Consider the following 13932-nt stretch of genomic DNA (forward strand, 5'->3'; position numbering starts at 1 on the left):
ATGAACCTAACTTACTTTAAATATAAATTTAAACCTATTTTGATTATTTTGCCTACTCAAAGTAAGAAAAAAGTTGCTTTGAATTTTTGAACTAGTTTAAATTGTTATTTTTAGCCACAAATTAATGTAACGTACAGTGGCTATGTTGAATACATTGCAGTTTTCCACACTCGGGGTACAATATTCAAACCCCACCCGTTGAAACTTTTTTGTATTTTGTTCTTAATTCTTTTTGAGTTGGAAATAAAATTTAAAGTTCGTTTGAATTTTATATCATTTATGAGTTAAAATTTTTCATTCATTTTGTGAAAAGGAATTTTTTATTCATATTAAAATGTTATGCTATATGGTTTTTTTTGATTTTGTCATTCATTTTTTTCAGCTCTCACTTCACTAATTTTTTTAAAAACTACGTCAAATGATTATAACTAGTGTCTAGTTAAAGATATTACCCTCTTTGCTTTTGGAATTATTAACTAATTTCTGAAATTTAAACACTATCTACAGATTTGCATAGAAGCGTTTCTTATGATAATGATTTTAATCACTGTCAGATATCAACTATGCTGCGACCCTACTGTGCTACCACTTTTTTTATATGAAATTATTATTTCCACACGAGCTACTCACTTTTGATTAATTAATATGAAGTATGAAGATCAATTTTTCACTCGTAAATATCGTTTTAAAGTCTAAAACTATTCTGCAGTTTGAAAAAACTTTTTCATACGATATGATATAATTAAAAATAATATAATTGTGAAGAATAACTTCAATAAACTGTTGAATGAAAGTTGTGACATAATTGTAATCGAAGGAAATAAGACAGAGTATAAAATAATTATTTACATTTTTATGTTTAATTTTTTTAGCCAGTCTGCCTATTTTTATTTTAGCAAGAGAATTTTTTTTTAAGTGCATTTTATTCTTCCTCAGTTAATAAAAACAAAAATATTCGATTAAAGTTTTTTTATTTTAGTTTATTTTTCACATATTAGAATCCACATTATATTGTAATATTCTAGTCACGTAATAAATAGATGCCAACCTCGAAAATAATATCCAATATAATTCTATTAAAAAATGATTTTGTTAATTTAAGAAAATAACTTCAAGTTTTCTGTATAATATTGGAATATTTAAGTTTATTGATTAATGATTTTTTGTAGAAATTACTTAATAGAAATAAAAAATATAAACTGTTTTTTAGAGTTGATCAAGTGCTAAGCATTATTTTCATCTAGATTAATTCTGAGAAAACTTTTTACACAATATTAATACAACTAAATTTAATGCGCAGTTTTTAAGCGAGCAGATATTTTTTAAGTTTAATAGAATTTAACAATAGACTGAAATAATATTGTTGATTATTTTATTGATCATATAGAACCAAGTTTATCGTAAAACTATATTGTATAATTTATTTAAAAATTATTAATCCTTTAAAAAAATAGAAAAAGAAGTATTTATCTATAGCCATTTTTTTTTTATTTGTATAGTAACTGAGATAATATTCTACAATGAAGTTATACATTACAGACATAAGGCTATATATATATATATATATTTAATTAATTTTACGTTTTATGCTTCATACAAAAGCATATTACATGTTAGTCTAATCTTTCAAACTAAGGTATCTGGCTTAATGTAATAGGCTTAAACGTATATAGCTGCTCTACATAAAACTATTACAATTATTCTAATTTATTTGTCTTAGATATATTAGAATAATATGACTTTCATGGTAGGACCAACTTATCACCTACAAATAAACTACAATTTTTTTACCTTCAATGCGAAGCTGAGAAGGTATTAATTTTACAATGAATTGTGTTTTTTGTGTCTATTATCACTTTTTCTCAGCTCTCACCGAATTCATTTTTATCAACAATACGTCAAAATATCACAAATCATATCTAGTTGAAGACGTTGCCTTACTGTAGTTTACCTTTGTGAGAAAAATTTCTTATTCATATTAAAATATTTTACTAGATGGTTGTTTTGTGTTTGTTATTAATTTTTCTCAGCTCTCGCTCAATTAATTTTAATGACCATTATGTCAAAAGAACACGATTTTAATCATGTTGAACTTATAATTATCAAATATTGAAAAAAAATTCTTTAATTCTATCAATTTAGACAAATATCTCAAAATTATGCTACTGTCAAAAATGGCTACTTTAAAAAACTTTTTGAAATTAAATATATTACCAAATTAATAGAAGTATAAAATTTATTTTTATACTGAATTACACAGTTAAATCATATTATTAAAATTAAATTTTTTAATCATTATAGACCAATATAAACTTTACTAAACCAAATTTTCCAATTTGATTTCAAGTCTTAAATTAGTTTTTTTTATTGCCTCATATTTGAAATTATTACTAATTAGAAAGCAAGTATTTAAACATGAAAACATTTTATTAAAAAATAATTTTTTTTCAAGTTATTATTTATTTTTTTAAATAATCTATACAAAATTTCAATTTAAAATGTTGTTTTTTAAACACTATTTTAGCTCAATTTGCAAGTTTAGAATTTATATCATTTAATAGAAAATGTTATGAAGAAAAAAAAATTGTATTTTTTAGATAATTTATAAGGAATACTCAAAATTTCCTTAAAATCAGAATTTTTTTTTATTGTAATAAAGCATTTTAATAAAAGTCTTAGTAATCATTTCTACGTACCTCTTGGTGTTTAAATAGATGACACAATTGAAATATTCAGAACTATATTCTATTATTCCGTATAAACTATATCCTATTGAATTCTATAATATACTGATAATCAAATATATTCGGTGCCTAGTTTCATCTATGATTTTATCCACTGTTATGTTGAATTTAATTTTAATCTATATTTTATTATATGTTAATACTCGTTATTAATTAATTATTAATAATATCAAAAATTAATGGTAATAGAAAAAATAAAATTGCAGATTAGATATCAGCGCGAAAAATGGGTTTAGAAAAGTATATTTTTGACTCTGATGAAAAATCCTTGTAAACTATTTAGATAAAGATATTGCCCTCATTGCTTTTGGAACAATTAACTAATTTCTTAAAATCAAACACTATCTACAGATTTGCATCGAATTGTTTCTTATGATGGTGATTTTAATCACTGTCAGATATCAACTATACTTGTCTCAACTACGTCATGTCCACATTGACCCCACTGTGCTGCTGTTTTTAGTGCATCAATTATTCAATCAATATAATTATAGTGCAAATGAACTTAATATATTTTGGCAAATGTCTAGTAATTAAAAAAAAAAAGAAGTCTACTAATTTTAAATATTCAACTAGCAAATAGAATTTAATAAATTGATATTCTTAGTTATATTTAAACGAGTATATACAATAGTATTAATAATAGTCATGACTACTAATTATAATAATTAATAATTGATAATTATCAATTATTAGACACAATAATAAGTAATAGAATAAACTCAATGAAACTAAAGTAATTTGAAGTTATGGATGACACGTGGAGTTATCAAATAATTCAACCTAATAAAAAGTTATCTAAACGTAACAAAAAAAATATATCGAAAATTAAAAACCGTTAATATTCAATTTATATGCAAAAAACATGTAGTGGTAATATATTCTGGGATCATTTTTGATTTAAACGTTTTTCCCAGAAACGTTACGTGTAATTTCATGATAACCTGATTATTTCAGCTTTTTGTTGCATGAAAATTACAAACTCTATATTATATCCTGACACGTACTGATTTAATCTTCACGCTTATAGATTTTTAAATTAAATTGATAACACCACATTATATTGTAAAATATTGCACTTGTCTTAATACATCCTGAACTCCGTAGAAAATTAAATAAAATATTTATGCTACGGAGACAATTAAGGTTTTTAATTGTGAACTTTTAGTGATTCCCGTAAGTTTTATTCAAACACAAAATAAAAAATACAAGTTTACACTATTGTTTGTCATCAAAATGTAATTTTTTTGCAACTTGAAGTGACGTAATTGGAAATCTACGTGAAATTTATAACGAGAAATTTTTTTCGGTAAGGCTTTTTCGTTACCAAACAAAAGCTATTTTACAACTTTGGCTCTGATCTCGTCCTCTCCTGTTTTCTTTGTGTCTTTCCCTTCTCCACTCGTCGAGCACGTTTTTGTTGACAGCACTACGAAATAAAATTATCGATTGTATATGGCCAATAACAAATTATGCTGAAAATTCAATATGTATGAATATATATAAAAAGAAAAATGAAATATCCACTGACACCCGGACGTGAATTTCGAACGAAGGGTCGAATAACAGAAATTGATAAATACATGAATAATTTAATACACCAATCGGCCAACTGTAGTAGCACTATGTGCGCAATTAGTTGGTTTGTTAATTTGCTTGCTCCGTACAATGAACACGATTTGCGAATATTGATGTAACGTATACACCATGATGAAGTTAACCTGTTGACCGTTCCAGGTCTATGCGTATCGATTGAATCAGTTCTAGTGCATAGTCTGTAGCATACGCGTATCCGACTGGAATACCTTGTTAGTATATAGTTGCTAGTCCCAAGGTAATATATATATATATATATTTTCCTTCATCGCAGCTAAAAGGTGTGCGTGTATACTGGTGATAAATACAAAGGACGTGTTTTTATTTGTGTTGTTTAACTAAGTTTATTCTTCTTACAATAATAATAACAAGGGGAAAAAAGTGACAATAAAAGCGTGTAAAAATGAATCAGTAGGTAAAAAGAACTCGGGTATTGAAGAAAAACGTTTACGCTCCAAGGAAACAGAATATAAAGTTACAATTTATCATAACCTCAATGAAAACGAAAGCAAGAATCTGAAAAAAACTTTCGCGTGAAAAAGTATTATTGTCATATAATTTCAGATAACTAGACATTCATGTTACTCGTCAAAAATCGATTAAAATACATATCAAAACAATGACAAAGTATGTTTTAATAAAGGATTTACTTATATGTGGATTATATCATAATACCAAGAAATTGAATTGAATATGTTGTCTACAATTTAAAAATAAATTTTTAGGCAAAAAAAAGTTGTGGTAAACTCATAATTTATTGATGTCTGTTAAATTACGGTGATTATTAAAACTATTTTTATTCTACAATACATACAACAATAAATTAACATAAATATTTTACAACGGGACTTGATTATAGAGGGTCTTATAGTAAAACCTTCTATTTTCACTGCAATATGAATTATCAACATCAAGTGAATAATTTAACTTGCTAATAATCTGTTTTGGTTAATTATTGTTTGCTTTGTTCGTAGTTCAATGATGTTTTCTCATCGCTTCGTATTCAAATTAGAATAAAAAACAAAAAAGTAATAGACGAAGGTCTGATAAATATACAGATGATTGCATCGCATTCATAATATAATATTGAAATCAAATAGATATGTTAATAAATATTTCTATAGTTATTAAAGAGTATAATCTATAGTGGATACCAAAACTTTCTTCTAAGGTTGGTTGAGGTATAGGACTTTTTAGACTTTAATATAGTATATAAAATTTATTCAGTTTAAATAATGTATAGTTTTAGGTTTCTGATCATGATAATACTTAAAAGTTTGGGTTTGTTGTTTAATATTTTATTGGTTTTCTTTGAGTTTGAATAGTTAGTTATAATGACATGTACATTTGTAATCTACATTAAATAATGTTCTTTTAAAAAGATAAAGGTATTTGTTTAGGTTTCGGTTCTTACAAAGGCTTAACCATAGGTTTCTACTTTATGTTTGTAAAATTTTCCTATTATTATAGCTATTTCTTGTATTAGTTAAAGTATAAATTTAATTTGTTAAAAAAATACACATTTTTATAAATTATCATATTATAGTATTTTATTTTTGCCATTGGCTTTAAAATATAACATTCAAAGAGTTTAAAAAATGTTATATTAGCTCAATTTTCAGTAAAATTTTAAGTAGCTTGAATCATCTTCTCATTCGCCTTTATCTCAATAAAGAGGGTTGGCTACCCGTATCTTAAATATATTAAATTTTAATTTATAGAAAAATTGTGTATGATGTTTTTAGTAATAATTGTGTTTTGTAAATTGTTTTAAGTAACTGGTTTTTCTTTAATTAAGGTTTCAGGGTTTTTTTGTTATTGATATTTACAAATTTTAATTTCAAGGTTACGAAACATAAGTATTCTCAATACTTCTAAATGAAGTAGTCTTTGTTTAGATTTGTAAGTAGGGTTATTTATGGGTATTAGGATAAAATCCATTGAATTCGATACAAAAGATACCCTAGAACAAAGACTTGAAAGATCACAGGCGACTTACCCAATCCAATTTATACATCTCATAATAAATCGATAAATTATTCTTAAGTATCCAAAGGGCTATAAAACAGGTAATTGAATAATTTTAATTCGTAACACGAAATTTGATAGTTTTTACATACTTGATGTACCATATTAATCAAGTTCGGATTGATGTTTTTGAAATATTGCTGTCAATATGACAATAAGCTGTGAATAAGTTTAAATGTCTTTTAATAAATTATTCCACTCCATCATGAGGAATACCAATCTTTATTAAAAAAAAGTAGAATTCGATTATGTGCTTAGGGTTATGTTGAGTACTAATAACGCCTTGGGATAGTCTATTTCGTATTTTAATAATGCTGGTAAAAGCGGCGAATATGCCTTGTCCGCATTAAAATGCCGATATCTTCTCTCGGCAATATTACTGCAGCATCCCTTTTGTCCTTCATTCTTCTATCATATATGTAGTATTTGACATTTTGAAGGATATTCCGATTCGAGTGCCTACTTCGATAGCAAGTGCTGAACGTATAACGTAAGCTTTGCCACTAAGGATAAAATGATGATATAAATAAGTGATATTTTACCTATGTACTGATATTATATTTGATAAGATATCTAGGGTGTAGGATTAAAAAGAGCGTATAAACTTATTCAACAATGTTGAAGAGAGTAAAATTACAATTTTTTTTGTCAACAAATGAAAATACTTTTTAAATTATTTTAATACACTACTTTTCAATATTCTTTTAGTAAGAGTTACATTATTTTATTGCTTAATATTTTCGTAAATACTGGAAAATAATAATGAATTTTAATTTAATCTAATTGGTATTACACGTAATAAATATTTTATTAATATTATTTTATAAAAAAAAATTATCACGCGTGGCTAATATTATTAAAAATTAAAAATATATTTGAAATATTAGTTGAAAACTATAGAATATTCAACTTTATAAGCCAAAAAAATTACTAAAGAGTCGTGCATACATATTTCGGTAATTGTTGTGGCTTTTAAGTTAAATACTTCTTATATTTCTTTAGTTTTAAATTAATTTTTAAAATATATTTTTAATTTTGTACAATATTTTATTTTATAAATTTTACATATTTATTACTAACATTAGAATTTCTTCTCTCAATGGATTATTAGGAATAAAATGATTTTCATGTTTATTTATTATAAATAGTTTTCTAAGCAAGTATACTTATTAGTATTAAAATTTATTTTTCTTAACTAGGAAAGTTTAATGAAATACGAGCTTCCATAGCAGAGATTATTCGTGTAAGAAATGATGAAAACTTTTGTTTAAATATTTTATTCTACTCGGATAAGTTCAAAACTAAAGATAAAAGAGAGAGATTTTTAACTTTGGTATTTATTAATTTTGTGTACAGCTGTTAACAGCTTACATTATTGTTCAACTGCATTTGTATGATTTACAATTTTATTTAAAAATTAGAAACAATTATATAATAAAGTGACTACAAATAATTTTAATTTAAAACTTGTGTATTAACTAAGATTCTTTACGCGCAAATTAAGTTAGTCCATTTTCACAGAAAATATTTGCGTTTATAAATAATTATAATTTTGAATAAGGTATTTAGGTCATTTGATGGGTTTTTTGAATAACTTATCAGCTGATATTTAAAGAATAGTTAAATGCATTGATTTCTCTTTTTAGAAATAAAAATAAATTATCTTTATATAATAGTTTGATATGTATTTAGTTTTACTAACAGTTATTAATAAAACTGAATAATTATAATTATTTAAAAATATAACTATTGTTTAAATTTTTCAGATCGAAACCAGAAACTAGCAAGCAACCAGCTTGCAGGGCAGGAGGTTGTCGCGTTTGTCTTAAAAGTTTTAAAGAGGGTGATTATTCTCGTGTTTGTTTTGGATGTAAGTTCAAAGTATGTGAAGATTGTGCTACTTCATACACAAAAATTGATGAAAACCAAGACGAGGTAAACATTTACTGTTTAAAGTGTATTAATGGTAGAAGAAATGTAAGCACATTTTTAAATCAAAACTTTTATTTGTCGGGTGACATGGGTCAATGTGAAGAGAGCTCATCGATTTCAAAATAGTCTCTGCTCATCCATTATGTGGTCAATTTAGAGCTACCGACGTTATCCGATTTCTTCCTGCTGTTTTTTCTCCGTTTAACATTAAACCCATCAAGATTCCAGGAGTTTTGTTGTAAGAGATGGGTTAGTTGTCGAATGGGCATAATAAAGTAAAAACAAAAACGAAAAAATAAAGTACCTATAAAAGGCACCGATCAAATTAGACGGTGTGTCACATAAAAAATAACTCGTATCTGTTTTTAAATGAACTAATTTTCTCGTTATATCCATTCTCACCGGCAATTTTCCTTAAACGTTATAACACAAAATTGTGTGTTAAGAAAAGTTTACTAGAGTCATCTAATGATCAAATCAAAGATTTATTTTTTTATGGCGCTATAGGAAAGATTTTTTATAAGATAATTTTAATTATTAGTTTTAGAATAACTTAGAAAGTTATCAAAGAGTAACAAAAAATAAAATCATTAAAAGATTATATATTACAGCTAAATTGTATCTTTCGTGTGCAAATAAATAATATGAAATAACAATTTAGCTACAAAAAGTGCAGACTAACTCTAGATTCTGTGAGAAAATATATCATCTATAAATAAATTAAATTTAGAATTTTAGTTGAAATTAATAGCTTTGAGTGGGTAGAGTACATTTTATAGGTTCCTTTATCGTCTGTACACATGTAGGTCTTAACAGATGGCTATCATTATGTCTCATAAGGAATATAGAAACCATAACAAGCCTATCTTAAATTGGCTGGTTTTAACCTAACTTGTTCCTGTAATAAAATAGTACTTTTAGTCAGTTTTTCACATTTTTATAAGTATTTTTATACTTTAAATATTTCTTGTTTTTTGATTGACAATACTTTTTTAATGTAATATTAAGTTTTATTACTTTTTAGCGTAGTTTTTTCGGGGCTGTGGGGGATTCACCCCCGTAAATAAAATTTATTTTTTAGGGGATCAAGCGATGTTGTAGAAAATTTTCTTGTCAAGTCTATTTTTCATAATTTTATGATAAATATTACTTTTGATAACCTTTTTTTTTTGCTCAAAATCCTTATAAAAATAATAATTTTAGTAAAATATTTAGTTGTATGTATTTCAGTGTGTACTTTAGCCTTTACATAAATACTACCCTTAAAATATAGAACTCTAGACCCAACAGACAAAATTTTCAATCTACGCCTGTGTTTTTGCAATTTTTACTATAGTTTTCTATAAAAGTAAATATAATGAAAATTCCTAAAACGACTTAATTGTTTTTCGTAAGAATTTATTAGGTCCATTTTTAATAGTTTTAATTAGCTTAATTTTAGAATTTGAACTTAAACATGTGGAGAATATATCCTTTAAAATATTAGTGGGTCTCTTACAGTCATTACTTGTGATTATTAATGTAAATTTATCATTTAAATATCAATTATATATAAATATATAATTTATATATACAGAGTCCCCGCAAGGGAATCCGCAAGGGTTACGGGCCTAACAACCCCGCGGACCCTAGTTATTTCAGTGGGGGTGGCAACACGTACCACTGCTCTTAGCCGGTCATGACTTTGATTAGTTGGGACCGGTAGGCCTGGGCATACCTGCTTGCTAACAGCGAATAGGCCCTCCTAACCCAGCCATACCAAGTGAAAGGGTTGCTAACTTGTCACAGGGTAGTTAGCCGAAAGGTAAAGTGACCATTGGGATCCTCTATGGCACCTGGCGCACCATAGAGTATACAGCCTTATCACAGTATCGAGCTCTGCTGTGACGGACCTTTATTTCTCGACTTCTCGTGGGAACTATATGGATAAAAACATAGAAAAACCACAAAACAACGAACTTGTGACGATCAGGGATCCTACGGACAACCTGTCGGAACAAGAGCGTGAACTAGCGATTCTTCGCAAAAGAATCGCTGTACTTGAAGGTCTCAATGCCAACAACGGGACTCTTGGTGAACCGTCTACTAGCAAAGAGACAGCAACGTCAACTAATGCAGACCAGGAGTCGCAAGATCAACTGGGAGCAGTAGCTGACAAAATCGAGGATCTAAAACGTAGACCCTCGGACAATAGAATTCAATTCACTCAGATAAACCTGCATCACAGTAAGGGGGCCAGTAGCGTGTTACTAAGGACCCTAACTGAGAGGCATACAACACCCTTACAAATAGCACTTATTCAGGAACCATGGATAAATGGGGACCAGATTAAGGGGCTAAATCTAAGGAATTTTAAACTGTTTCATAAACAAGCAGATAAACCAAGAACTTGCATTTTGGTTAATAATAGAGTTAAAGCCAGCCTGATACTTAATCTATCAAGTGCAGACTTGACTATTATTAGAGTAACACTAAATGATGGTAAAAACATTATAGTAGCTTCAGGATACTTACCATATGAGGTCACAGACCCAGGTAGGGACCTAACTATGCTCTTTAATTATTGCAAAAATGAAAAATTAGAACTAATCCTAGGTATGGATGCTAATGCACACCACACTATTTGGGGGAGCAGTAACATCAACCAAAGAGGAGAGGTTATAATGGATCTATTGCTGACTACAGACCTAAGTATACTGAACAGAGGTAGTGAACCTACTTTTGTTATCAGGAACAGGCAGGAAGTCATTGATCTAACAGTTTGTTCAAAAGGGTTACTTCAAAAGATAAAAGGGTGGAAAGTGTCCTCCGAACCTTCTCTTTCTGATCATAGGCACTTACGATTCACTTTGGAAATTAACAAAGTTGAGACGGAGTACTATAGGAACCCGAAAAGAACAAACTGGGACAAATACAGAGCAGATCTCTCTCGTGACCTGATTAACCTACAGTTTAGATTGGGGTCGAGACAGAGTACTGAAAGGGCTGTAAATATGCTACAGGACTCCATTGTCTCAGCTTACAAAGAAAACTGTCCTTTAATAGAAAGGAAAGGTACAGGGCAGGGTGTAGCTTGGTGGAATGCTAACCTGTCTAAATTAAGAAAGAGTTCACGTAAGCTCTTAAATAAAGCAATGAAATCAGGTTTGGAACAACACTGGGAATCCTATAAGGACGCCCAAAGGAACTACAAATCTGCATTGAAAAAGTCCAAAAGAGAAAGCTGGAAGAAGTTCTGTGGGGATATACAACAACTCCCTATAGCAACTAGACTTCTGCGATCACTAAGGAATGGACCAAACAAAACTGTCGAGGCAATACTACTGCCAGACGGAATGTTCACCAATAATGATAATGAAACATTATCACATTTGATGAATACACATTTTCCTGACTCTACAATTAACAACAGAGAACAGGAACATGACGCACAGGACAAACGAGTGACCTGTGCTGATTGGAGACTAACCAGGAGAGTGATAACCCCAAGTGGAATAAGATGGGCAATAAAAGCCTTTGGCAGTTTTAAAGCTGCAGGCTGTGACGAAATTTTCCCTGCACTTCTGCAAGAAGGGTTAGAGATAATCGTCCCCCATCTCTGCAAAATATTTAGGGCATGCCTTGCCTATGGTTATCAACCAGAAAGCTGGCGTAAGGTTAGGGTAGTGTTTATACCCAAACCTAACCGCACTAACTAATATGAAGCAAAATCCTACAGACCAATAAGTCTTACTTCTTTTCTTCTTAAGACTATGGAGAAACTTATTGATAGGTACATCAAGGAGGGGCCTCTTAAGGAGAACCCTTTACATGAAAACCAACATGCGTATCAAACGGGGAAATCTACTGATACAGCTCTACACTGCTTAACTACTAAGATAGGGAAAGCTGTAGAGAATAAAATGTATGCAGTAGGTATATTCCTGGACATCGAAGGGGCTTTTGACAATACTCCCTTCGATGCTATGTGTGAATCTGCACAACAGCATGGAATAGAACCACTTATTATTAAGTGGATAGAATCCATGCTTAAGGAACGCTCCATTTTGGGACAGCTCAATGAGACCAAAGTAATCAAGAGTGTCAAACAGGGATGCCCACAAGGCGGGGTTCTATCCCCCTTGCTATGGTGTCTAGTATTGGACTCGCTTATTAGAGAGTTAAACAAATATTGTTATACACAAGCCTATGCGGATGACTTGGTTATAGCAGTGGTGGGAAAATTCCCAGACACTATTATTGACTTAGCACAACAGAGACTTAACACTATACAGATATGGTGTAGTAAGTACGGTCTATCTGTTAATCCAAATAAAGCAGAGGTTGTTATGTTCACTAGAAAGAGAATAGGACTAGACAACCTGGACACTCTTACTCTGAATGGACAAGAAATTAGCTTAAAATCAGAAGTAAAATACTTAGGTATTATCTTGGATAGTAAGCTAAAATGGAAATCACATGTTGAGTCAAGAATCAAAAAAGCAATGAACACATTGTGGACTTGCAGCAGAGCCTTGGGAAAGACATGGGGTCTTAAACCAAGAGTTATGTATTGGTTGTACACGTCAGTGATTAAACCTATGATATTGTACGGTGCCCTGGTCTGGTGGACCAGAACAGCACTCATTACAGCTAGGAAAGAACTTAGTCGCATACAGAGAATGGCTGCTATTGCCATCACTGGAGCATTAAGAACTACACCAACGGTCGCATTAGAGGCACTAATTGGATTGCCTCCTCTGCATCTAGAGGTGAAAGCTCACGCCAAAGCCACAGCACTAAGATTCCACAACTTAGTTATGTAGACTTTGGAGAGTGATACAACAGAACATGGTAAAATACTAAAAGAGATAGACAAGGGCTTTTTAGAATACCCCTTGGACTATATCAAACCGGTTCTTAAGAATAACATTCCCTACAAAGTGGAGATCACTACACGTATAGAATGGAATATTAACCACCTGACTGACAAAGGAGGATTTGTGATATATACAGATGGATCCAAAAAATCAGGAAAGGTAGGTGCTGGAATTTGGGGCTTAAAGCCACGAATAAATGTCAGTATGTCATTGGGCACAACACCCTCTGTTTTCCAAGCAGAGGTGATGGCGATACTGGTAGGGGCTCAGAACCTGCTGGTATACAAAAATAGGAAGATAACTATCTTAAGTGATAGTCAAGCGGCTTTGAAAGCACTCTGTAACGATCAGGTGAATTCAAAGCTGGTCCTCGAATGCAGGGAAACTTTAGAATCACTATCGAGGTTCAACAAAGTTACACTAGCGTGGGTACCGGGACACAACGGTGTCACTGGAAATGAGAATGCTGACTTTCTAGCCAGGAAAGGAGCAGAGAACACCTATGTTGGACCAGAACCAGTGGTAGGGCTCACTGAGCAATCGCTCAAAGCGTTACCCAAGAATTGGTGCAGAGAACAACACAGGAAAATCTGGAAGTACTTGGTAGTACCTAGACAATCTAAAATGTTTATCAAGACCCCTGGTTTATTGCTGGGTGATCTTAATAGCATGACTAGACATCAAATAAGCACCCTGACTGGTCTACTGACAGGACATGGTCACCTGCTTAAGCATCTTAACGCAATGGGGGTATCGGAATCACCATTGTGCAG

The 13932-nt window shown here is 30.1% G+C and overlaps 1 protein-coding gene across 2 annotated transcripts in view; it reads left to right on the forward strand.

The window, feature by feature from the left end:
• The window catches only part of LOC126897089 (regulating synaptic membrane exocytosis protein 1), an 89050-nt gene that overhangs the window by 47680 nt on the left and 27438 nt on the right, over positions 1-13932 (forward strand). For both annotated transcript variants that reach the window (XM_050670522.1, XM_050670521.1), the window contains exon 5: positions 8135-8303. In XM_050670522.1, coding sequence (XP_050526479.1) covers positions 8135-8303 — 169 coding nt within the window. The remainder of the gene's footprint in view (positions 1-8134; positions 8304-13932) is intronic.

This window comes from Daktulosphaira vitifoliae, unplaced genomic scaffold (genome assembly GCF_025091365.1).
Source record: "Daktulosphaira vitifoliae isolate Bord-2020 unplaced genomic scaffold, ASM2509136v1 Scaffold_1, whole genome shotgun sequence".
Taxonomy (NCBI): Eukaryota; Metazoa; Arthropoda; class Insecta; order Hemiptera; family Phylloxeridae; genus Daktulosphaira; species Daktulosphaira vitifoliae.